Here is a 24794-nt window from a genome sequence, read left to right on the forward strand (position 1 = left end):
GTTCCTGAAAAAGTCGCTACGAAGTTTGGTCTGAAACTATTCAAAAGGTAAAGTGGAATTGTAATTTTTTTCTCTCTTTCAAAACAAAGTATTTCATGCAAGTTGGGACAGATAAGTGACAAGTCCGGGCCATACCGTTATTACATTTGCATGCCACCTTTGCAGGTTGAAAATTTAGTAAAAAATTTTTTTAAATAAGCACCTGTGTATTTATATTAAACAATTATCTGCCTCAGTGAATACTTGAATAACCGACTTTGTCTCGGTTTGTATTCACGGGGATTCACCTCGCCTTGAGCGGCATGGTGGTGTAGCAGTTAGCACTGTTGCCTCACAGCAAGAAGGTTCTGGGTTTGAAGGTGATGGGGGGCCGTTTGCAAGTCCTCCCTGTGTCTGTGTGCATTTCCCCTCACAGTACAAAGATATGCTTTTTGTTTATTTGGCCATAAACGTACAATAAAAAAAAAACGGTACAGGTGTGGCAGGGATGACACAAAAAAGCGTAAAAACTTGTTTCCATTGTGGTCCCTTAAGCTGTTTGGTTAACATGGGGTGACCATGGCCTGAGGTGCCCTTGACCAAAGGTACAGTACCTAACCCACAATTGCTCCCTGGGCACTGTAGCATAGCTGTCCACTCTCAGTACGTGTGTTCACAGCTTCAGATGGGTTAAACGTCACCGTGTACTTAAGTCTGTGCTTGCATGTATGTATGTATGTATGTATGTATGAAAGGTTTCTTGGTTGGTTTCAACAAATAGTGTCAAGGATTTCAAAGAATGAGGAAACGTTTGGCAAGTGTTTTTAAGCCACTGATCAGTAATATAAAATATTTTATTATTCAGAAAATAAAATTTATGTATACAGTCAATGCAACAATAAGATTTAAGTGCTTGTGTTAAGGCTCCAAATTCAGGACCTTGATAGAGAGAATGAAAAATTCCTACAAACCAACCAAACAACATACAGTGGGAAGACAAGTGAATAGATCTGTGATTAAACACATGAACAAGTCGGTGATTCTCGTAAACAAACAAACAAACAAAAAAAAATCACAGTGCAGGAACGCGAACTGCGTGAGTACACGTGGATAAGGTGTTGGGGGTTTGTGCATCAGAGCTTAAAATTGTATAGAGTTCTTCTGTTCTGATCTTGAGAGCGATGCATGTTAGACCCAGTACTGTTTGGTTGTGATGGGAGTTGTGTGGTGTCTGTGTTTGGGAACGTGGTTCTGTGTGACGTAACTAGGGTCGTAATAATCCCATTCAAGACCAGATACCCAAGTCGTCCCTGGAAAACCGTCACTGTCCGCCGAGAGGATGCGCAAAGACACACCTAGATAATTGTGCACAGTTTTACACCCGCTTCATTACATACACATGAATGTATGGACATTATTCAAAACAAATAATAGAAAAGCAGGCTAAAACTCCATCGTTTAAAAAAATAAATAAATAAAATCTCACAAAAGAATAGTTTACAACAGCATCCTAACAAACATTACAAGAACAGGGCATACTTATTTCTAAAATTCTACATTTCCTGTAATTGGGTTTTGATGGGATTAAACAACATGTGCATTCCACATGAGCTACAGGACTGTGCACAAGTCTTAAGCACCCTATTTTTTTTTTCATAGATTTCTATCTTATGACTTCTACATTATAGAGTCAGTACAAAAACATTTTAGGAGTCCAAACATTCATTTTCAAGCACAATGTTACAGGGGGAAAAAAAAAAAAAGTTTGTATCTGAGCAGCATATTACATAAGAGAACATTTTTCAGCTTAAGAAAAAGAAGGCTACTGGGTTTTGGTGCAAAATTAAGCAGCAAGTATGGCAGTCAAAAAGTGTCCAGAAGAACTGGGGCTGGTTCGGTAAGATGCTCAGTAAAACCTACAGCTCATTTATTCAATTATAGCAATTAGCATGCAAGATAGTCAGATTTATTATTCGATCTCCAATATTTTAAAGGTCCCATGGCATGAAATTTTCACTTTCTGAGGTTTTTTAATGTTAAAATGAGTTCCTCTGACCTTCTTAAGTCACCCCAGTGGCTAGAAATGTCATAATGTGTAAACCAAACTATGCCCACCCTTTGTCAACATTTGAGAATGGCGCGTCAAAATGGCGCGTTGATAGGCTCTTCCCTTTACTACGTCAGCAAGGGAGATGATCCCCACGCCCCCCCCTCTGGATTCCCACCCACTGTATGGATTGCCCGCCCAGCTCAAAAGTTGCCACCATAGATACGTCACTTCAATTTTGTAGTGAGGAGACCATAGAGGACACAACAACATGGCACCACCTAAGCGAGCGAAACATGGAAGTTGCGCTGTACATGGATGTGACAACACAGAAAGGAGTCTGTTTTTACTGCCGACGGGAGAGCCCCTGAAGACGCAGTGGCTTAATTTTATTTACTCCAATAATACGCCGTCGAGTCTACCTAAGACGGTGTATGTTTGTCGGAAGCATTTTCCTGATGAATGTTTCCACAACTTGGGACAGTACAGGGCAGGTTTTGCACATCAACTGTCACTGAAGCCTGGGTCCGTACCAAGCATCCCTGCCGCATCAGCCACAAACACCGAACAAGTAAGTGTATAACTGTTAAGTCGTTTTGCCGTGTTTTAAAATCGGTGCGTTAGCCTTGCAATGGCTACATTAGCTGTGCAGCTAACCGCTTCCTGCAGTTAGCCAGGTACTCTGCGCTACAAAACCAAAAAGCATGCAGCATGCTCTGTTAAACTGAGTTTAGTCTGGAAATTGACTGTAACTTATGAGCTTATGTTTGACTATTGCTCCGCAATGCATGTCTTCTGTTGGATAAGCGATATGTTGCTGTAGTTGCTGCTTCTATCCTCTTTGGTTATGGAGTGCGTGTTCAAGCCTAGGGTATTATACGTTCGTAAACTACCACTCCGAACACTCTCACTCTCTGGGTCACGTTGAGTTTACGAAAGGAGTCCGAGGGAGAACGGGGTTTTGTCTTAGCAGCGTGGCTACAGGCGCTGATAGCAGGGAGTATGTGTGTGCGCAGCTTGGTCAAGCCCCTCCCCCTCTCCATGCTTCTCATTAGCAAAACGACGCACTGGGAAAAGGGCTGAAATGGGGCTTTCTCCCAGGAGGCTATATCTACGTGCCGAGGGTTCATTTCAAGAAAGGCTGCGGATATAACATCTGGAAACCTCCATGAGCCCATTTAAAGCATCAATAAACCACCATGCCATGGGTCCTTTAAAAGATTATGCATATAACCGCTATTTAGCTTTATTCACATTTCTGGCTACTTGGCAACATGTACACTAATATACTATTCTTATATTTTTAGATAGCTACTTAAGGTTACACATCCTGGAAACATTTGGTGCAAGGTCAGAATGCACTCTGGACATTAACATCAGTTTAAAAAAAAAAAAAAAGTAATTTGATTCACTTTCAATTGTACCCTCCTGCTATAGAAAAATCAACTACTGTGGTGTCCGGTGAAGCTACGGTTACCAGTCCAAAGTGGATTATTTTTCCTAACAGCACATCCTGAAAAGTTTTATTCCTCTTATACCACAGTGATTGGCAAACTATTACAATTTTTATTTATTAGAAAGTTTTTAGATATAACACACCGTTTTAACCATTTACAGTAAAATTTAGTGTCCACAGGACAAGTTAGTTCCTGTTAACATTAGCATTATAGCAGCAATAAACAGTCGTTCCCTCACCAGCCTCTGTTTCCTTTCTATTGAATTTAATAAAGGGGGGGGAAGGCAGCATGTTGTGACCGAGAACCCCAAAGTCTGAAAAGGTCCTGTATCCAGAAGACTCTCCCATTGTGGGAAACAATTTCCTTACAAAGCGTCGACTCGTTCCATAAATGCAGAATTCTATTGTTAGAACGGACACGGTAATATAAATATCATCCGAATTCCAGCCAGTGCTACAGTCAGAAAATTAAATCAGCACTTTCTAACCAGTCAGATTTGGGAATTCAACAGTGCTGTGGTACAATTAACAGTTATTCCATGAAATCGAGTCGTACATGAGCTGATAGTGGCTATAAAACATGTACGACGAGATCGAGTGGAATAACTTTTATTCTATCCACATTCACTGGATTTTGAGAAAACAGAGCACTTTTATCTCATCTCATTATCTCTAGCCGCTTTATCCTGTTCTACAGGGTCGCAGGCAAGCTGGAGCCTATCCCAGCTGACTACGGGCGAAAGGCGGGGTACACCCTGGACAAGTCGCCAGGTCATCACAGGGCTGACACATAGACACAGACAACCATTCACACTCACATTCACACCTACGGTCAATTTAGAGTCACCAGTTAACCTAACCTGCATGTCTTTGGACTGTGGGGGAAACCGGAGCACCCGGAGGAAACCCACGCGGACACGGGGAGAACATGCAAACTCCACACAGAAAGGCCCTCGCCGGCCACGGGGCTCGAACCCAGACCTTCTTGCTGTGAGGCGACAGCGCTAACCACTACACCACCGTGCCGCCAGAGCACTTTTATTTTCTGCAAATTTGATAAATAAAAACTTCATACAAAACATCCGACAAAATCATTTCCGCTTAGAATGTAAACAAACCGGCGAAATGACAGTAGCAATTTGTGAAAAATGCTAATCATTCTTGGAAAAAAAAAATTATTACCATCAAATAATTTTATTCTATATTTTGTTGCTTTTTATTATTTATTTTTGGGGGTTTTGTTTTCTAGTAGAGTTTTTATTTCATCCTCGTTTGGTTCAGCAACACGCGCCGCCATTTTGTTTTTCTCTACTCACGGTATGTGAGCTGATAGCCTAGTAGTAGAGTAGCCAATCAGAGCGTGCGACTGCTCATATCCAGTCAATGCGGCTAGAATAAGACAAAATATCTAACACCTTGAGAATGGTTTACCAATATGTGACCAAGCTAAACACCATTTCTGACAAAATTCCTAGCTCTGAGAAACTAATTCCAAGCTTTACTACATTAAATTAAAACCTCAGACAAATCTTATAAGGAGCTTTAAACTCACCTGCACTGGCACCGAAGTCACTGTCCAGGCCAGGCCCGGCAGCTGAGGAGCTCACAGACGCAATGAAGCACGAGGTCTCTTGTGGGATGCTGCTGACGAGTTCTTCTTCCACGTGGACCTTATTGAGAGAGACCAGCTCCAGCTCTACAGTGCTACTCCTGTGCATCATGACAGGTAATGAACTGTGCTGCACACACAAACAAATTATACCATATCAAAGACAATATAGAAAGCACCGTCAGGCAGCCTGGGTTCCTCCAAAACAAAAAAGTATCAACATAACTGTATTTCTTCTGTTATACTATACAGAAGCTATTCACATTCAGTAGCTGAAATAGCTTTATGTACGAGTATATACATGCACCCAGGGCTCTACATTAACTTTTGAAACCACTTGTCCTGTCGGGTAAGTTGAAAGGAAATTTACTTGTCTGAATGTGAAGTTGAATTGTCCGAAGAAAAATTTGAGAAACCCCCCCCCCCCCCCACAAAAACCATTTGTAATAAACTAATTTCACCAGAATTACTTTAACACAAAAATCTATTCACTGCAGAAAAAAATTGGACTCCATCAATTTATGAGAAATTGAAAACCAGAAAATTAAAAATTATACAGTATATTTTCATTTTTAAATTATTAACTTTGAATATATATCCTCCACTGATTAATTGTTGTTGTTTATTCATTGTGGCTCCTGTATGGTATTTAATGGTTGCGATGAAAGTTGCGGTGTTTTTTAGGTTTTTGTTGCGATTACATTGCGGGAGGAAGTGAAAGTTGCGAGAAATTGTTGCGATTTTCTCTTTTTGTGATTAAAATTGAGTGACAAGTTATTACTGAAAAACTATTGATTAAAAAAAACAAAAAGACACTGAGAAATAGTCCTATAAACAACTTTACCAATATAAAAGCCTGTCCAGGACGACAAAAATGCAGAAAAATAGGCTTTACTGATCCAAATGCACCTGTTGGTTCAAAAGTTAAAGTGCATAGAACCTCACAGCACAACATGAAGTTACCTTCAAATATAATATAAATGCCTCAGCTTTCATGTAAGAAAAAAAAAACTATTAATACTAGTACTGTGTGCAGGCAGTCTCTCCTGAAGACTAAATTAAACAATAATTATAAACTAATAAAATAAATGGCTCAGGCTTCATAGAAAAAAACAACAACAATTTGAACAGAATCTCACAGTATGATGCTGCAGCTGCCTAAACAATGGAAAATAAAATACCATTTTGGCAAAAATGTTGGCATCCATTAATTTCTTGTATTAAGTAAAAAATAATGTAAAGTGCACACAGTCCTTCACTGTAAAACATAACACACCTTCAGTAACAGAATTTAAGCCTACATAAACACCGACTCGCACATGCTGCTTCTCTTGAACGGAAACATGGAAGTAAGGCGGAAGGTAGTTTGTCGACGTCACCTCAAGATGCCGCCAACGATTGGTCAAATTTGCGGGAAAGTTGCGGTGATTGGATATAATTGCAACACCGCCCTGAATTCGCGGCGATTGGTTGAATTTGCGTTGATGTTGCAGATCGCAACATCGCGAAATCCTGGAGGGTCTGGTAAACGACCGTTTACTTTTCAGCTCAAATACACGAAGCGGTATTGGCCGGTTTCGCAAGCAGAATATTGTGCAAGCGCACATCACTCTTTCCGAAGAGAAACATCCGGCGATTCATCAAAACAATATGTCGAGTGAGATGGTTTGGAAATCATGTGAACAAACTGATAAATTTGATATGTAACCCGAATATCGGCGTATTTTGGCACTTGTCCGATCGGACAAGTAACTGAGACGATGAACTTGTCCGACATAAAGGATTACTTGTCCCGGACAAGCGGACAACCGTTAATTTCGAGCCCTGGCACCCCCCTTCGATGACGACAACTGGCTACAGCTGAATTCTGGAAAACAAAAAATTGTTTTTGATCAAATTGAGTTTTCTACGAATAATATACTCTGACGTCAATACTCTGAAGTGACGTGGATGAAGTGAGAAATTATTTCTCACCGTAAAATCAGATATTTAAAATTCAACACCAATTCTGTTTTTCCAGGTAGCATCTTTCCGTGCAACTGGAACGAAATTTAAAAAAATGCAATTTTTGCCTTTTTCATGTTCAGGTTTGACCAGAGGTGGACAGTAACGAAGTACATTTACTTGAGTCCTGCACTTAAGTACGCTTTGAGTATCTGTACTTTACTTAAGTATTAATTTTTTTGGAAACTTATGACTAACTTCACTACATTTGAAAGACAAATATCGTACTTTTTACTCCACTACATTTCTGTTAAGGTCCTCGTTACTATGAGGCGGCTTTGAAAGTGGATGGTTTTTTTTCCCTTTTCTTAAGTGTGATTGTTTTTTTTCACAGGTGACACTGAAAACAGCCTATCAGTAATCACTAAGGTCACGTCACATCCATAGACTGGATAAAATCAAGTTCAAGGATTTCTCCGCAGCATTATTTAACACGATCAGTTGATGGCAGAATGGAAGGAGGCGATTCTTCTGGGGAATGCATGCACCCATGGCCATACCTAGAACCCATGTCTCAGTTTTCTGAAAGGATTAAAGATACGTTTCGTTTTAAATGTCTGCTTTGTTTGCTGGAAATGAACCACATGACGGCCTACAAAAACTCGCCGTCTGACCTGCGGAAGCATATTGAGGGATATAAACATTTTATTCCAAGAGAAAGCTTGCAATGGAGTTTTATGTGCTTTTAGAGCTAGCAATAACGTTGCAATAGCGACACAGTCTGGTCAGTCAAATGACTTTCTATGGATTTGCCCGCAAAGTTATTGTCGCCTTGTCCACGGCTAACGATAACACGTAGCTAGTTAACTTGGACACTATTAGTTAGCATGTAAAAACAGAGTTGCACTAACATGAATAACGTGAACTTATCTGAAGTCCTTTCAGAAATATATGTTTTAGCATCATCTTGCTAAAGAAACAGAATGTAGAAATCTCTTTTCTAGTAACGTTAGCTATCCAATATGATTTCGAGTTTGAAAAGAGTTTGCTAGCACGTCAGGTGGAGCTTTACTGACTAGCTAGCTTAACATTAAACCACCATGACGGCACAGCATACGTTCACTTTGTGAATTCATAGTTCTGTCCTTGGTAACGGCGTTAGGTTTTGTAAGCGTTGTGGCAATAATACAACAATGCATTGACAGAAAATGTACTTTTAATACTTAAGTATTTTTAAAAGCAAGTACTTCAGTACTTTAACTTGAGTACAAATTTGACTGGACAACTTTCACTTGTATCGGAGTAGCATTTGACCAGTGGGATCTGTACTCTGACTTAAGCAATTAATTAAATTGGGTACTCTGTCCACCTCTGGGTTTGACCAGACTTTTAAAATGGCGGGATGTTATTTCTGATGCAAGAAGCATACCAAAGATCTTAAAATAATATATACCAAGATAGAGCAACATAATTCATCTCTATGGGAGCAAAAGTGAAACAATTCCAGTCTTGTATGTAGGTGTGTTGCCTTACGTCACAAACAGACCTCGTCATTGGCTTGAATGGAGTGCTGGGTCATTCTGATCTGCATAAAGAGGAATCAGCGTGCCACCCCCCAAATTCCAAAAGCCAAACAAGGAAGTGGTCATACCGTACGTTTATGGCTCTCACTCCAGTGCAGTCCTCTCTGAGCATACACTAAAAAGCCAAATGAATGTGGATGCCTGGCAAATCGCACTCACGTGCTTGTTGTACATCTCATAACATCCCATTCCACTGCAAAACCCACGTTTGGTTAGTTGGCCCCCACCTTTGCTGGTATAACAGCCTCCAATCTTCTGGGAAAGCTTTCCAGCAGATTTTGGAACTTAGCTTTGGGAATTTGTGGCCATTGAGGCATAGAAATCCTGGCATGCAGTCATTGTTCCAGTTCATCCCAAAGGTGTTCAGTGCGGCTGAGGTCAGAGCTCTCTGCACACCACTTGAGTTCTTCCACTCCAGTAGCACACCATGACTTTATGGACCTCACTTTGTGCACAGGGGCATTGTCATGTGAAACAAGTTTGGGTCCCTTAACTTGAGTGAAGTACTAATGCTACAGCACAGAAATACATTCTAGGCAATTGTGTGCTTACAACTTTGTGACAGCATTTTGACGAAGACTCACGTTTGGGTGTAATGGTCAGATGCACATACTTCAAGCCATATAATGTGTTTCAGTTCAGGAAAACATGTAATCGAAGGGTCGGGGGTCTGAGCCCCAGCACCACCAAGCTGCTACTGTTGGGCTCTTGGACCAGGCCCTTAACACTATTTTATCAGCTCAACCTATACACAGCAATCTCACATAGACGTGAGAAAAAGATGGAAGAATTATTTCAGGAAAACATGCAGTAGAAAAATGTCAAAATCTGACCATGTGAAGGCTTTCTGTATTTATGCTGGTGTAACTATAGTTACTATAGTCTGACTGATCCATCCTGATGCCCTACGTCTGGCTGGAGTCTCATCACGTTGCCCTTGTGGAGGACGACTCCATACGGACAGTCGAAAGATGCAATTGGACTACAAGTGCCATAATAACTTTAGGACTGCAGTTGTCATGAACAGTTCTGCACTCAAGTCTCCATCAATGAACAGCTGATAACGTCAACAAAATAGACTTCATGCTCAAACTATCATGAATTTCCTGGTTACACAGTTGTACTTTGACTATATAGGACACAGTTATAGAAGCAAGTTAAATTTCATCACGCCATCTGTTATCACCCAAATGAGGTTGGGTTCCTTTTTGAGTCTGGTTCCTCTCAAGGCTTCTTCATGTCATCTCAAGGAGTTTTTCCTTGCCACCATCACCTCAGGCTTGCTCATCAGGGATAAATACATTTATTAGAGATAAAACTAGTTCAGGCAGCACGGTGGTGTAGTGGTTAGCGCTGTCGCCTCACAGCAAGAAGGTCCGGGTTCGAGCCCCGTGGCCGGCGAGGGCCTTTCTGTGTGGAGTTTGCATGTTCTCCCCGTGTCCGCGTGGGTTTCCTCCGGGTGCTCCGGTTTCCCCCACAGTCCAAAGACATGCAGGTTAGGTTAACTGGTGACTCTAAATTGACCGTAGGTGTGAATGTGAGTGTGAATGGTTGTCTGTGTCTATGTGTCAGCCCTGTGATGACCTGGCGACTTGTCCAGGGTGTACCCCGCCTTTCGCCCATAGTCAGCTGGGATAGGCTCCAGCTTGCCTGCGACCCTGTAGAACAGGACAAAGCGGCTAGAGATAATGAGATGAGATGAGAATGAGATGTTAGCGGAACTCCATTTTTAGATGCTAACTAACAGTGTCCAAGTTAACTAGCTGTGTGTTAACGTTAGCCATGGACAAGGCTGTGGCAACTTGGCGGGTAAATCCATAGTCATTTGACTAACCAGACTGCATAGCTATTGCAACATTATCGCTAGCTCTAAAAGCACAGACAACTTCTTTGCAAGCTTTCTCTTGGAATAAAAACGTTCATATACCTCAATATGCTTTCGCAGGTTAGACGTCAAGTTTTTGTAGGCTGTCATGTGGTTCATTTTAGGCAAACAAAGCAAACATTTCAAACGAAACAAATCTTTAATCCGTACAGAAAACTGAAACATGGGTTCTGGGTATGGCCATGGGTGCATGCATTCCCCAGAAGAACCGCCTTCTTCCATTCTGCCATCAACTGATCATGTTCAAATAATGCTGTGGGGAAATCATTTAACTTGATTTTATCCAGTCGATGGACATGATGTGACCCTAGTGATTACTGATCGGTTTTTTCACAGGTGGCACTGAGAGAGCCCATCACGTTTTAGAAAGGAAAAGAAAAAACATCCACTTTCAAAGCTCCTTCATAGTAACGAGGACCTTGATAGAAATGGAGTGGAGTAAAAAGTACGATATGTGTCTCTCAAATATACTAAAAAAAGTCATAAGTTTTAAAAATAAATAAATAAACTCAAGTAAAGTACAGATACTCAAAAAGTGTACTTAAAGCATATACGCAGAACCATGGCCTCACTTTTGTTTATAAACGCCTTGAGACCTCAAGAATGGCACAGGAATAGATTTAAGTGTGAACAATAAATCTAATATAGTCATTTTTACAATTAAAAAAAGTGATTCATACAGGTAGCGGTCTGAGTGAATGACCTTGACGTCCATAACGTCACAGCAGGAAGGCTATCGGGCTCATCGCTATTTCCGCTATACTAAAACACAGAGCTGACTGCAACTCCGATCCTCCATTTTGAGCTAATTTATCACCATGTCACGTAGATGTGCTGCTGGCGGGTGCAGCAACATGACAGAAGCTGGATTTACATTGCATTCATGGTCCAAGAATGTTCAAACTGCAAAGATTTGGATGCTTTTTGCAAGTTGTTCACGGGCACAGTGGGCGCCTACGAGATGGTCTCTCCTCTGCTCTGCCCATTTTACTGAAGACTCATATGAGACCTCTGATCTCTTGAGGAGTGTTGGCTATAAGCCTGTATTGAAAGAGAGTGCAGTATCCTCAAAGGAAAAGAAAACTACAAGAAAAGGAAAGTTTTTTTTTTTAAAGGAAAGCAAGTTCAGTTGCACCAGTCCTCCCAGAGTGAGCCGAGGGAACGGGACGGGACATATCGCTCGGGCAGTGACCGCCCCATGGTTGTTGCTAAAACCGGTGACGTCCTGTTCCATCCCGTGTTTTAGCAATTGCCTGAGCCGAGCAGTAATGGCGGAATACACAGTATGAAGAAAAGTGAATGAGTGGAGCAGCCGTCTGATTTCTAAACTGGATATTGCTGCCATCTTGCCCTTATGTGGAAGAAGTGAGCGAACGGAGAACTGGAAGTCAGATTGTTTCAAAAACAATTGGCCAGAAGATCAGCCTTCAAGAAGCGAGAACACAGACAGGTAAGCTCCGACTCTCATTTGGATTTAACCCCCCCCCAAAAAAAATAACCACACACACACCACGTTATTCACCTGCATTGAGATTAATACCTGTAACTTGTATTGTGTATTTAAGTTACCGGTATAAGATGATTTAATTTGCTTCAGAATGTGATGGTCTCAGTTCATCTGATTATTTAATTAGCCTTTTACGTTTTATCAGTGAAAATGCATGCATGTACATGTAAGTTGCATAAGTTATAACGCCTATCCTGTTTAAATGAGAGTCAACCCACAATCAATGAAGTCAAATCAGTCTTAGTTGAGCAAGTTGGTAACGGTATTTCTTACTTTCACCATACATTTTTTGATTTATATGAGTTTGGTCTATAGCTGTAAATGGTCTCGGCCTTAAAACCGGTTACCGCTGTGACGTCACGCACTCGGCTGGCTGGCTCAGCGGGGCAGCTCGAATGCCAACTTTGCGGTCGATTTTAACTCTCAAAAATATATATTTTTTATTCCCATTTATGCAGCATACAAGGGTCGAGATACTATCCACTCAAATTTATTTTAAAATAAAGGCTCTGCGTATCTCCTTTAAGTACAGTACTCAAGTAAATGTACTTCGTTACTGTCCACCTCTGTTCACTATATAGGGCACTATATAATGAGGACGCCATGTTGTAGTGCTGTCCAAAACCTTAATGAGGATTATTTACACCCTATATAGTGCACTCAAAGTATCCCACAATGCATCATGAAAAGTAGTGTACAGCTGATGGTCACTAACCAAGCAATATATCCCATCATGCATTGCAGTCGCGCTGAAAGAAATCAAATTAAAAGTCTCAAATTTGATCAATAAAAGGCAGCGGCAAAGAAGAAAGTATTCAACCTTGACTTAAAAAACCCCTGAAAGATGCAGGTACTTTGTATTGATGAATGTATTTATCACAAAAATAAATGTGTTATTTACCAGCTGGGAGGTCCGTATCGTGAAATACCGTGACCGAGGTCAGTATTTAAGGCCCAGGTCACGGTATTTCACCATATGGACCGACCTTAAGCCGGTAAATAATATCTTTTTTTCTTTACCAAATTCTAACAGAAAACGAGAGCGCCCGAAAGGGAAAACCGAGACGCCATTTTGAATCCTCATTCACGGCTGTAATGCAAATGGCTTCCTCCTCAAGTGCACTTCCATGGCAGGAAAAAAAAAACAAACTACATTTTGCCGCCTATGTAGTCCCCTATTTATACAAAATTGAGTCATTCAGGATTCAGCCATGTTTTTGCTCGGCGTTAGCAACAGTTACAGGTTTTTAGCTTTCTCCTGAAATGTTTTCTTTTATTTCTTCTTCCTCAGGGTAGTAAAACTCCCTTTCGCTGTGAAGACTGTCGTTATCACTATCCATGATGTAAAATTAATGCTATTCTCCTGAGAAATGCTGGCAAAAATTTATAAGATTTTTGATAATCTTATAAAAAATATAAATTTTGACAAAAATTGCTACTATGTTGTTTGTTGTTGTGAACGAGTGAGTCACCAGAGGTCCGTAACTGGGGTCTGTATCGTAGGATACGGACCCGCTTGCCAGCCAATCAGAGTGCAGGATTTGATGGAAACCGGACCGCGAAAAAAAAATATGTTATTTACCAGCTGGGAGGTCCGTATCATGAAATACCATGACCGAGGTCTTGAAAGTACTGAGCGAGGCCCTCTGGGCCGAGGTCAGTATTCAAGGCCAAGGTCACGGTATTTCACCATACGGACCGACCTTAAGCTGGTAAATAATATTTTTTTCTTTACCAAATTCTAACAGAAAACGAAAGCACCCGAAAGGGAAAACCAAGCCGAGCCGCCATTTTGAATCCTCAGTCACGGCTGTAATGCAAATTGCTTTCTCCTCGGTATACAAGTGCACTTCCGTGGCAGGAAAAAAACAAACAAACAAACAAAAAAAAACTACATTTTGCCACCTATGTAGTCCCCTATTTATACAAAATTGAGTCCTTCAGGATTCAGCCATGTTTTTGCTCAGCGTTAGCCAGTTACAGGTTTTTAGCTTTCTCCTAAAATGTTTTCTTTTATTTCTTCTTCCTCAGGGTAGTAAAACTCGCTTTCACTGTGAACACTGTCGTTATCGCCATTAATGCTATTCTCCTGAAAAATGCTGGCAAAAATTTATAAGAGTGTGACCGTATCCATTGACTGTAAACAAGGATCGAGTGGACTTCAGTGGCGACTATGATATTGAATTAATTCAACAAAGTGTAAGTACAGGACAAATGTGTTGCAGTAGTACACATTATGCAGGTGTGTTTAACGTTAGCAAGACAGCTATTATATTGGGTAGTGGAGCTAAGGCTATCATTTGACTTGCCACGAAACACCTGCATAATGTGCACTACTGCAACACATACAACACATTTGTCCTGTACTTACACTTTGTTGAATTAATTCAATATCATAGTCGCCACTGAAGTCCACTCGATCCTTGTTTACCGTCAATGGATCGGTCACTCATCAAACAGTCCGCCAGAATCCGAGTAGGAAATGGCCGCAACCATAGACATATAAACATAGACGCCGCCTTCTGCGTAGAATCATACGTCATCCTCGCCGCCATATTGGATGTGGCAAAGTGGAGATTCTTCAACCGTCTCTGGTATAGCGTCTAGACAGTAGCCGAGAATAAAGATGCCTCATTCATGTGCTGCGTTTAACTGTACCAACAGGTTTACCGTCCAAACGAGATCACATGGGATTACCTTTCACAGGTGAGACTGGAAAAATACTTTTCATTGTATTTGGTCATTATAACGTAATTTTACGAACAGATTTTTCTGACTTTGTGGCCAATATGAAGTCTCGCGCATAATAGCCGCTCGGTGAAACCTGTCTCCAAACAACAAAGTATTTCCTTCATAACTACGCTGATTGTTGTGAGTTGCTTAGCTAACTTTTCACATACTATGTAGGTTTCCCAAAAATAAAGCCATGAAAAAGCAGCGGGAGACAGCTGTGCGACGGGAAGGGTTTTCTGCTACTCTGTCATCTATGCTCTGCAGTGAACACTTCAGAACGGAGGATTTTGACAGAACAGGTCAGACAGTCAGGATCAGAGAGGGAGCTGTTCCTTCAGTCTTCAGTTTCCCAGCTCATCTCCACCGGGTAGGCGTATAGTTATAAGCAGTGAGAATTAGATAACACAGTGCCACACTATGATGAACATTTTTGAACGTATGATGAATGTTTTTAACCTTTCTGAATGTGAAGGAATCAGTGATGTATTTTGTTTTGGTATGACGTTAGAACCTGGCCGAACTCAGTTTGGCGGTCATTCAGCTCACTTTATTCAACGAGAGTAGGTCTGTGTGGTGACTCAATAAATAAAACAGTAAATTTTTATTTTCATTCACTATTTCCAGTTTTTCCACTATTTCCATCATTTATCATATTCAGTCTTGTAGGTTGGTTATTGTGGCCTCAGGTTTTGGTAGCTTGCTACGGTATGCTGACTGATTAGCTTACCTGAGCTATCTATCGCGTATCTGTCGCTAGTTTGCAGTGTACAGGGTATTTCGCACACTATTTATAACCATCACATTAAAAGTTACATATGTTGTTTTGATGCCTGTTTGTTTCCCTAAATATATACGTGTGTCTTAATGGGTGAATAAAAGGCATCGAGTTAAATATTATTGTAGAAAGGGGCTTTATGAAGTTCAGTCCATTTACTTGCATTGGTTTACGGGGAAGATTTGCCACATCCAATATGGCGGACACTCTGACATATCCCAGCAACGGGGCCACCAGCTCAATGCGGCGTCTATGTTTATAGAGATCTTGCATGTGACGTCACAGCCGATCCAGATTGTAACAGACGCCATCTTATCAGTCAAATGCCATATTTCCGCCTTCTACTTCTGCTTCTACTTTTTCTTCTGGAAAACCCTACTATATACAATTCTACTACAACGGCTGCAGCTACAAGCCCTCCCTACCTGTGTACGTTTATGTTTTTTGTGTGTATTAGGGCTGTGCCGATAGACGATGCCATCGTCCATCGACGATGGTGGTCATCCATCACGATGGAGAGCCACCATCGTGATACCACGCCCCCTCCTGTCATAATCATGCATATACGGTATCATCTGGGCCTATTTAACCTAAAAAGTTAGTTTTTTGTTAGTTTAGTTAGTTAGTTTTGTTTAATATATAAATATATTATATAACATATAATTATTAATACATAATTATATAAATCATTATAAAGTAATATCCTATTACCGCTTGTTCACGTAGGCTATGGTGCAGGGACGTGCTAGTGAACATAACATGTGGTTACACAAATACAGTATGCTACTAATAATAAATTTTGACTTCATTTTTTAGCCTACACTATACTTTTAATGTAAAATTTGTCATGTTGTTCAAACAAATAGCCACTATTAACGACTTCAGTCGGGAAATATTGCACCCCAAACGGCAGTGAAGCGCAGACTTCGACAGAAGTCAAATAACTTTAATCTGATAAATAGGCCTACTTTCAGACACAAAATGGTCCACTCTAAGCTATAATGTCAAACCAAATGGAAGAATGAAGGTGATTCTGATAAATGTAAAGACAGTAAAAAAAACAAAAAACAATATTAAATCATGATTTTAAAAGCTGCTGCAATAATTCAAACACTAATAAATTGGAAAAATTAGCGCGTTCAGGTGCGCACTAAAGGCCGAAACGCATCTTCAATTGATATGGTGTAAATAAACAATGAGTAATAGCTTAAGTGTAGTTTCTTCTCATAGTTTGAATACTAGTCTTTCATTGTTAGAGCAGATTAATATCTTACCGTGATCAGTGAGTGCTCGGGGAGGTTCATTTCCACCTGCGCTTTGCGCAGCTCATTTCTCCGAAGCCAGCTGTGCGCAAACGCAGTGTTGACTGCTCGGCAAATTCCAAACGCTCGGTCTGTACTGGCCCTCTGTTGCGCAAGCGAGTTGGTTATGGCCAGGTTCAAATTGTGCCCAAAACAACTTAACCACGGCCATTTCAATTGCCTGATGGCTGTGACAATATTCGCCCCGTTGTTGCAGGCGATCTTTTTCTCCTCTATTTTCCATTCGGCAAGTGTCTCGCGCAATGCGTCTTCTAAATTGTCCGCTGAATGTGTCTCTGGCATGAAACTCGTCTGCAGGCAACTGGACTGCATTGCCCACTCTCGGTCCACATAATGTACGGTAGCTGACATATAGGGCATCATGTTGCAGCTGGACCACATATCCGTTATCAAGGCCAAATATTCCACATCACCTAGCGCTTTTTTTTCTTTACGTGCCAAAGCCTCAAATGAGTATCTAATACTTTTAATAATAATAATAATAATAATAATAATAATACTATATTTAATAATGTGGTATTAAAATCCCCCCCCACAATATGATCGTCCATCACGATGTTTGCACTGTAAACATCGTCGATGCCAATTAAGGGGACATCGCACAGCCCTAGTGTGTATTTTTGCGTGTTGTTCATCTGTACCGGACTTCAATATCCACTACAACCGTATGGACTTACTGGACATTGGTTTCCAGCAGAAAATGACGGTTTGTAGCGATTTCCATCGCATGCACAACATTCCGGACGAGATAGCGAGACCAGCGGGGTCTCTGTGGATTGTTATCGGGTCTGGCAGGCGAAGGAGGCAGCGTCGGGAGCGGAAGCAAAAGCGAGGCTGCAGGCAGAGCCGGCCTGTTGACTAAGCTCAGAAAACAGCCACTCAAATCTCCACTGCCAAGCCTCTACCTCTCCAACGCCAGATCCATGGTAAACAAGACGGACGATTTGGAATTACAGCTGGAATTACCTTATTCTATTCTATAAATCGGCTGGTCAGTGCTATACTAGATATATCAGTCCTAGTAATACTTAAGTGACTTACCCGTCCAATGAGGATTGTTATTTTCTTGTTTACAAGATGCCACATCTGAGTCGCTGACAAATCCTGAATTTCTGTAAAGATAACTGTCCAGAGATTTATAAGCACGCAGTGCTTCACCACTGAACAGCGAGGGCAAGTTAATGAGGTAATTATACACGTCTGGGTATTCCACCTCTGGCAGTTCAATATCCACTGACACGGTCGTGAAAACTACGTCCGGTAAGCCATAAGGGTCACTAATCTGTAGGTCGTTTATTTTAGACATATATCTAATTATCTGTTCATCAGAAAAATGAGCCGTGTAGTCTGTCAGTTGAAATTGATCCATATTGTACACGAGTGCAGCAGTATTCAGCGGTGTTTTTTACCGACAAGATGACGGCTGTTTACATTCCGGTCATGTGACTGCAAGATCTCTGGCCGCAACAGCCTCCGGGGGAAGCGCTGAGCATAGCTGTCAGTCAAACACAAGTTAGCCAATGGGAATGCATTCCTGGACAGCCCACCCACACTTGAAGTTTGTGCCAAAACTGCAAGCAAAAAGTCAGGGAGCGCAAACGAGAAAGCTGGAATCGCAACCAAAATAAATTACGTCAAACAAAACTGAGAAAGACGCGGAACAAAAATAAAAGGTTTCTGAAGAGTAATAGACTGATATTTTGCACGATTACACGAATAATTTGTTTGCCAGTCTAAAAAAATTGACTTTTTTTTGTATTTTGATTTGTCGTTTTTGTTTGATATTTCAAAAGTATTGTATGAACATTTTGGCACAAAATTGATTCCACAGAAAAGTGGCTTGTAAGGCCTTATTTTTCAAAATTTTCCTGGGGGGGTATCCCTCCCAGACACCCCCCGGCTTTGGCTATACACACACATTTTTGTGATATTTTTGTTTGGTGGTGTGCCGTGGGATTTTTCAAATGTAAAACATGTGCCGTGGCCATGGGCGTAAAAATGCGTATGGACGGTATGGACGTGTCCATACCAATATTCAGCTGAGTTTAAAATGTCCATACCATTTTTGAACGGAGAAGCCGCGATGCAGGAAACGCTGAATAAAAACACCAAACGCGGTATCGCTTCCAGCTGATTTTCAGTTGTGAACAGACCTCTCAAAGACGGCTGACTATTGGTGGGGACAGGTAAAAAGCTTTATGAAGCTTTGATTGGCCCACCTCCCGTTGCCTTGACGTTGCTATGGTTTTTTGTTGTCATTGGCTGTAAGCAGTAGCAAGCAGTAAAATCAGCATCCAGCTCGCTGCTACAGCAAAACAGCACACAGGCAGTGATGTCGGGCAATAAAAGAAAACGTAGGGAGGACATAAGACATTATTTTACCCAGTCAATGGTAAGCTATTCAAAACAATGTTAAATGTTTACTTATATTTACTGTAACAGCAAGGAGTTTCTGTTTGCAATCTCTCTCACACACACACACACACACACACACACACACACACACACAAGTAAATGCTTGTAGGTAATGCTAAATGTTTACTTATATTTACTTTTTTCTTGCTCATTGTTTGCATGTATATGCATATGTATATATGCATGTGTATTAGCCTGGGAAATCCCATGCTGCTTTGCACAATCGTTCCGATCTGAAAAGACAGCATGGAAACTATGATCTAAAGGCTCGCCTGAGTTAGGGAGCCAATCAGAGAGTGGGGAGGGGTGGAAAGACGGTGACGCGTACTACTCGACAAACGGAAGCTTGTAGTTTATTTGGGACTGTTTACGGATCACATTTAACATGGCGGCGAGCGATACGAACTAAACTTTCGATCAAGCTTTAGACACTGTTCTGAATAGTTTAGAGCGAAAGTTTGTTTTAAAAAAAGAACAGCGTTTGGCGTTACAGTCTTTCTTCGCCTCTTCGTCGCTCTAACTACGTCACCGGGTACAACTGCCATGATTGGCCATGGGCTACGTATACGCCAAATGATAGACATTCGCAACGTCCAATAAACGGCTGTTGACAATCGTAGACCACACCTCCCCTACGAGAAATTCAGTAGGCAGATTCCAGACCATATTTCACTTGTGATATGGTCTGGTGTTAACCAGACTACATGTGTATATGCGTATGTATGTAACCTCTGCAATAAAATGTGAAAATGTAAAAATGTGAAACAATTGTCACTTAACCCTTTCAACTTAATGAATAAACATTTTTGCAAAATGCACTACAACTACCAAAACTCTTCACACTTCTACCACCCATACCTACATTACTTCCAGATTCTGAAATTGCAGTAACTCAAATACTAGAGTAGCTCATGCTGGTTATGTATGCACTTTTATGTCCAGACCTAAACTCTTCAGAAATCAACTAATTGAAGGTCACTGATCAATGTTTGCTTGGTAACACATTTGCCACTGACGGCGAAATTGGCGAAATGGCCACGCCCCCTTTTTAGCGAAGAACTACCAATTACCACCGCTGTATCTCCGGAACCATTCGGCCTAGAAGGTCATGTGACCATTCAAAATGTCCGGAATTGCCACATTATGGAGGGTCGGTAATACATTATTATGTCCTAAAACCAATGGTTTTCAATATATTTGCAATAAACTCATTTCTGCATCATACACTACAGTCCTGACCTTTTTTATATTACTTATGTACATTATCCATATTTGTCAGTTTAGTTATGTGGATTTCGACACTTTTTGCCCTTACTACAACCATAAAACACCACACATTTTAAGTTCTTTGCTCTGCAAGTGCATTTCTTGGTACTCATACATGACGTTGGGCATTTGCATGGAGGCGGTAGGTCATCTGGTCTGCATGGTACAGGCAGTATCACAGGAGTTATGCCGAAGTCTGTTGTTTTATATCCAAACTTGAGCGGATCTAGTTTAATCATTAGAGGATTTGGAGCTTCTAACCACAATCTGCACTGCAGATATGCTCGTTTTATGTGTTCTTGTAGTGTGGAGGAACAGTTCCTCACCACTGGAGGTAAAGATGGAATACAATTGAAGAAGCCTGATAAAGCGTCCCTATCAAGAGAGCTGGTCAACCAACTTCCACAAGACAAAAGGAATGTAAAATGTGATGCTCAAATGATAACAGTTGATTTCAAGGCACTCGTACATAGACTACCAATAAAAAAAAAGGACATTGAAACATTTGGGCAATTGGCTGAGACTTTATCCAAAATCATTCTTGCTACCGCAGTGGAGTCAACAAGAATAGATATTATTTTTGATGTTTATCAAAAATCATCGATCAAGCAAATGGAACGTGCAGAGAGAAGTTCCGAACAAATCACTATCACCATTAGGTCTGACAATCAGAAGGTACCTGTTGATCTAGACATGTTCTGGAGCTCAATGTTGAACAAAGTGAGGTTCCAAGAGTACTTCAAGTGGATGCTACAAAATATTGTGTCAGATAAGGAAATCATCTTCGGTGGAGTATATGGTGGCAAATGTAGAAAACTGTTTGCGGGCAAAGAAACAACAATCACAAAGCTCTCAAGCAACCAAGAAGAGGCTGATGACAGAATCATGTTCCATATCAATGGTGGTGTAAAACATGGTTTTCAATCGATCTTAGTTGACTCACCTGACACAGACGTTTTCGTAAACCTCATCTTCCATTTCAAGAAAACATGGGAACTACAAAAACTCTATGTAAAGCTTGGCAACAGGAAGAACAAGAAGACTGCCTGTTCACCTGTTAGTTGATCAACTGAACAGCAATTTGGTGTCGTGTCTACCAGCAATTCACGCATTAAGTGGGTGCGACAGTAGCAGCAAGTTGGGTTCAAAGCTGGCTGGCCTGAAAGCTTCAATGGATCTCTCTCTATTGGAAGGGTTTGGTGCAGAGGAATTGTCACCGAAGATGATAAGTAATGCTGAAAAATTCCTTGTAACTGGATTAAAGAAAACCGACTGTTCAACATTTGATGAGTATCGATGGGAGCAGTACCACAATTCTAGGAAAGAACTTGACTTTAACCAGCTTGTGTGCTGTTCCTCCACACTACAAGAACACATAAAACGAGCATATCTGCAGTGCAGATTGTGGTTAGAAGCTCCAAATCCTCTAATGATTAAACTAGATCCGCTCAAGTTTGGATATAAAACAACAGACTTCGGCATAACTCCTGTGATACTGCCTGTACCATGCAGACCAGATGACCTACCGCCTCCATGCAAATGCCCAACGTCATGTATGAGTACCAAGAAATGCACTTGCAGAGCAAAGAACTTAAAATGTGTGGTGTTTTGTGGTTGTAGTAAGGGCAAAAAGTGTCGAAATCCACATAACTAAACTGACAAATATGGATAACGTACATAAGTAATATAAAAAAGGTCAGGACTGTAGTGTATGATGCAGAAATTAGTTTATTGCAAATATATTGAAAACCATTGGTTTTAGGACATAATAATGTATTACCGACCCCCCATAATGTGGCAATTCCGGACATTTTGAATGGTCACATGACCTTCTAGGCAGAGGCGATTCTAGAGTCTGTTGTGGCCCCAAGCAAAAATTTCCAGGGGGCCCTTCTGACCAGTGTTCATCACCAATATCTCATCTCATTATCTGTAGCCGCTTTATCCTGTTCTACAGGGTCGCAGGCAAGCTGGAGCCTATCCCAGCTGACTACGGGCGAAAGGCGGGGTACACCCTGGACAAGTCGCCAGGTCATCACAGGGCTGACACATATGCCGCTTTTCCACTACAAACGCGGCTGAGTCGGGCTGAGCCGTGCGGTGCTGAGTCGAGCTGAGCAGGGCTGTTGGAGTTGCATTTCGACTACAACCGCGCTGAACCGTGCTGGCTGGAAGTGGGTGGACACATTGGGTGGAGTTAGCGAAAGTGGGTGGACGTCATGTGATGTCGTTAAGCAGCGCAAACAGTGACACCAGTGATCTTTTAAGCGGTAGTCTCACGACCCGGATAGTAAACAATAAACATGGAGGACATGGAGTCGTTAGTGTTGCTGGTCTTGGTGCTGTGGCTTGTTGTCACCGACAACGCAAACAGATACTGGCAAGAGCGTATAGATGAGGCGAGGCGCATAAGGCTTCAGAAATTCTCGTAATTCTTCTTCTTCCGGGTTTGCGGTGTTTACAGATCCCAGCGCGCTCGCGGGGCGTGTGTGAGCATGTGAGGACACTCCTCCTCACCAATCAGTGCACAGGGGAGTGTCTGCTCACGCCCCCAGCCTCACTCGGCACGGTTTGGCTCGCTTCAGCCCCACTCCAAAACGGTGCGAGTTTTAGGGGCTAAGCAGGGCTGAAGCGAGCCGAGTTGTGCTGGTTTTTGGTAGTCGAAACGCGAGCCGTGTCGGGCTGAAGTGAGCTGAAGCGAGCTGAAAAAGGGTAGTGGAAAAGGGCCAATAGACAACCATTCACACCTACGGTCAATTTAGAGTCACCAGTTAACCTAACCTGCATGTCTTTGGACTGTGGGGGAAACCGGAGCACCCGGAGGAAACCCACGCGGACACGGGGAGAACATGCAAACTCCACACAGAAAGGCCCTCGCCGGCCACGGGGCTCAAACCCGGACCTTCTTGCTGTGAGGCGACAGTGCTAACCACTACACCACCGTGCCGCCCGCCTTCTGACCAGTGTTCATCAAAATAAATAAGCCCTTGGGCCCCGACTCTCAGGGGGCCCCTGGGCCAGGGGGCCCCAAGCAGTTGCTTGCCTTGCCTGTTCACAAGCTGCGCGTCTGCTTCTAGGCCGAACGGTTCCGGAGATACAGCGGTGGTAATTGGTAGTTCTTCACCGTCAGTGGCAAATGTGTTACCAAGCAAACATTGATCAGTGACCTTCAATTAGTTGATTTCTGAAGAGTTTAGCTCTGGACATAAAAGTGCATACATAACCAGCATGAGCTACTAGAGTAAAAAGGAAGCACATGATGTTTCAAATGTGTGAAAATAGTAAAAGTTGTGTGAAAATGAAGCAGCAGCACATAATTTTGATTGATTGTGTTGTTGTATTTTGGGTAGGTCATCCACTACAGCGAAATTCACAGCAACTTCAATGTCCACTTTCTCTGTGTGATAAATGTATTGCCCGTATACATGCAGATGTTAGCCTCAGTCTAAGACTAAGTGTACCTGGTGCTAAAAATCAAAATAACACAAAGGAATAGACAACCAATCATTTGTACAGTGTAGGCCACATTTCGTGCGACAACCATGGCGCGCTTGGCCAAATTATGTCCCCACCAATATCAACACCGTTTTTACGCCCTTGGCCGTGGCTCAAGAAAGGTTGGTAAACACTGCTGTATGTATATCATATAGCTAATCCAGCTCAAGGTGTGGAGTTGAACAGTCCCGGTGGTCAGGACTCTTACCGTGCTCGGAGTCACGAGCTGCTCTGGAGAATTCGGTGGCGCGACATTCTCGCGCTCCGTTTCCGACTCACTGGACTGTAAAAGTACCGGAGCACTCCTTCGCCAAGCGCGCGAGCCGTACGCGCTCAGCGGCATGTTTGGCACGCGCGGCCGCGGCGATCCTGAGCCAGCACAGGTAGCCGCTTCCGGTCGCGTGAGAGCCTCTGACCTGCAGCGCTGACCGCACGCGGCCCTCCTCTCTGCAGATGACGTCAGGGACGACGTGATTGGTGGCGCCAACATCGGCTCTGAAACGGACACGTATTTCGTTTTCCATCCCGGGTCGCTGGTGAAGCGGGCGAGTCTCTGACGGGTTCGCTGCGGTGAGGAATGCAGGAGCACGTTCTGAGAACCGTAGCGCGCGCGCTTTCTCCTCGTGCACACAAGCAGTTTGTATCCCAGCAACAGACAGTTTAACAGCAGCAACAGGATGACGCAGGGAACGAGCGCGAGCACCAGCAGCGTCAGACTGGACACCTGCAGGCTCGCGCGCAGCTCAGGCGACGTGACGGTAGTTACCGAGTCAGACAT

The 24794-nt window shown here is 42.2% G+C and overlaps 1 protein-coding gene across 1 annotated transcript; it reads right to left on the reverse strand.

Moving 5' to 3' along the window:
* Nucleotides 1-928: 928 nt before the first annotated feature.
* On the reverse strand, nucleotides 929-24794 carry hwa (huluwa). Its single transcript, XM_060936625.1, has 3 exons — nucleotides 24225-24794; nucleotides 5035-5221; nucleotides 929-1334 (listed from the first exon to the last, which is right to left on the reverse strand). The coding sequence occupies exons 1-3, from the start codon at nucleotides 24792-24794 to the stop codon at nucleotides 1168-1170; spliced, it is 924 nt and encodes a 307-aa protein (XP_060792608.1). The 3' UTR covers nucleotides 929-1167.

The sequence above is a fragment of the Neoarius graeffei genome, chromosome 12 (assembly GCF_027579695.1).
Source record: "Neoarius graeffei isolate fNeoGra1 chromosome 12, fNeoGra1.pri, whole genome shotgun sequence".
Lineage (NCBI taxonomy): Eukaryota > Metazoa > Chordata > Actinopteri > Siluriformes > Ariidae > Neoarius > Neoarius graeffei.

What these genes read in the sequence shown, in the direction of transcription:
- hwa (XM_060936625.1), bottom strand. Translation starts at nt 24,794, where the DNA reads ATGTCTGACTCGGTAACTACCGTCACGTCGCCTGAGCTGCGCGCGAGC. An exon ending in AGCTCGTGACTCCGAGCACG is followed by an intron (nt 5,222 to 24,224) that starts GTAAGAGTCCTG and finishes TTGTGTGTGCAG; the next exon opens with CACAGTTCATTACCTGTCAT. An exon ending in TGACTTCGGTGCCAGTGCAG is followed by an intron (nt 1,335 to 5,034) that starts GTGAGTTTAAAG and finishes ACAATTATCTAG; the next exon opens with GTGTGTCTTTGCGCATCCTC.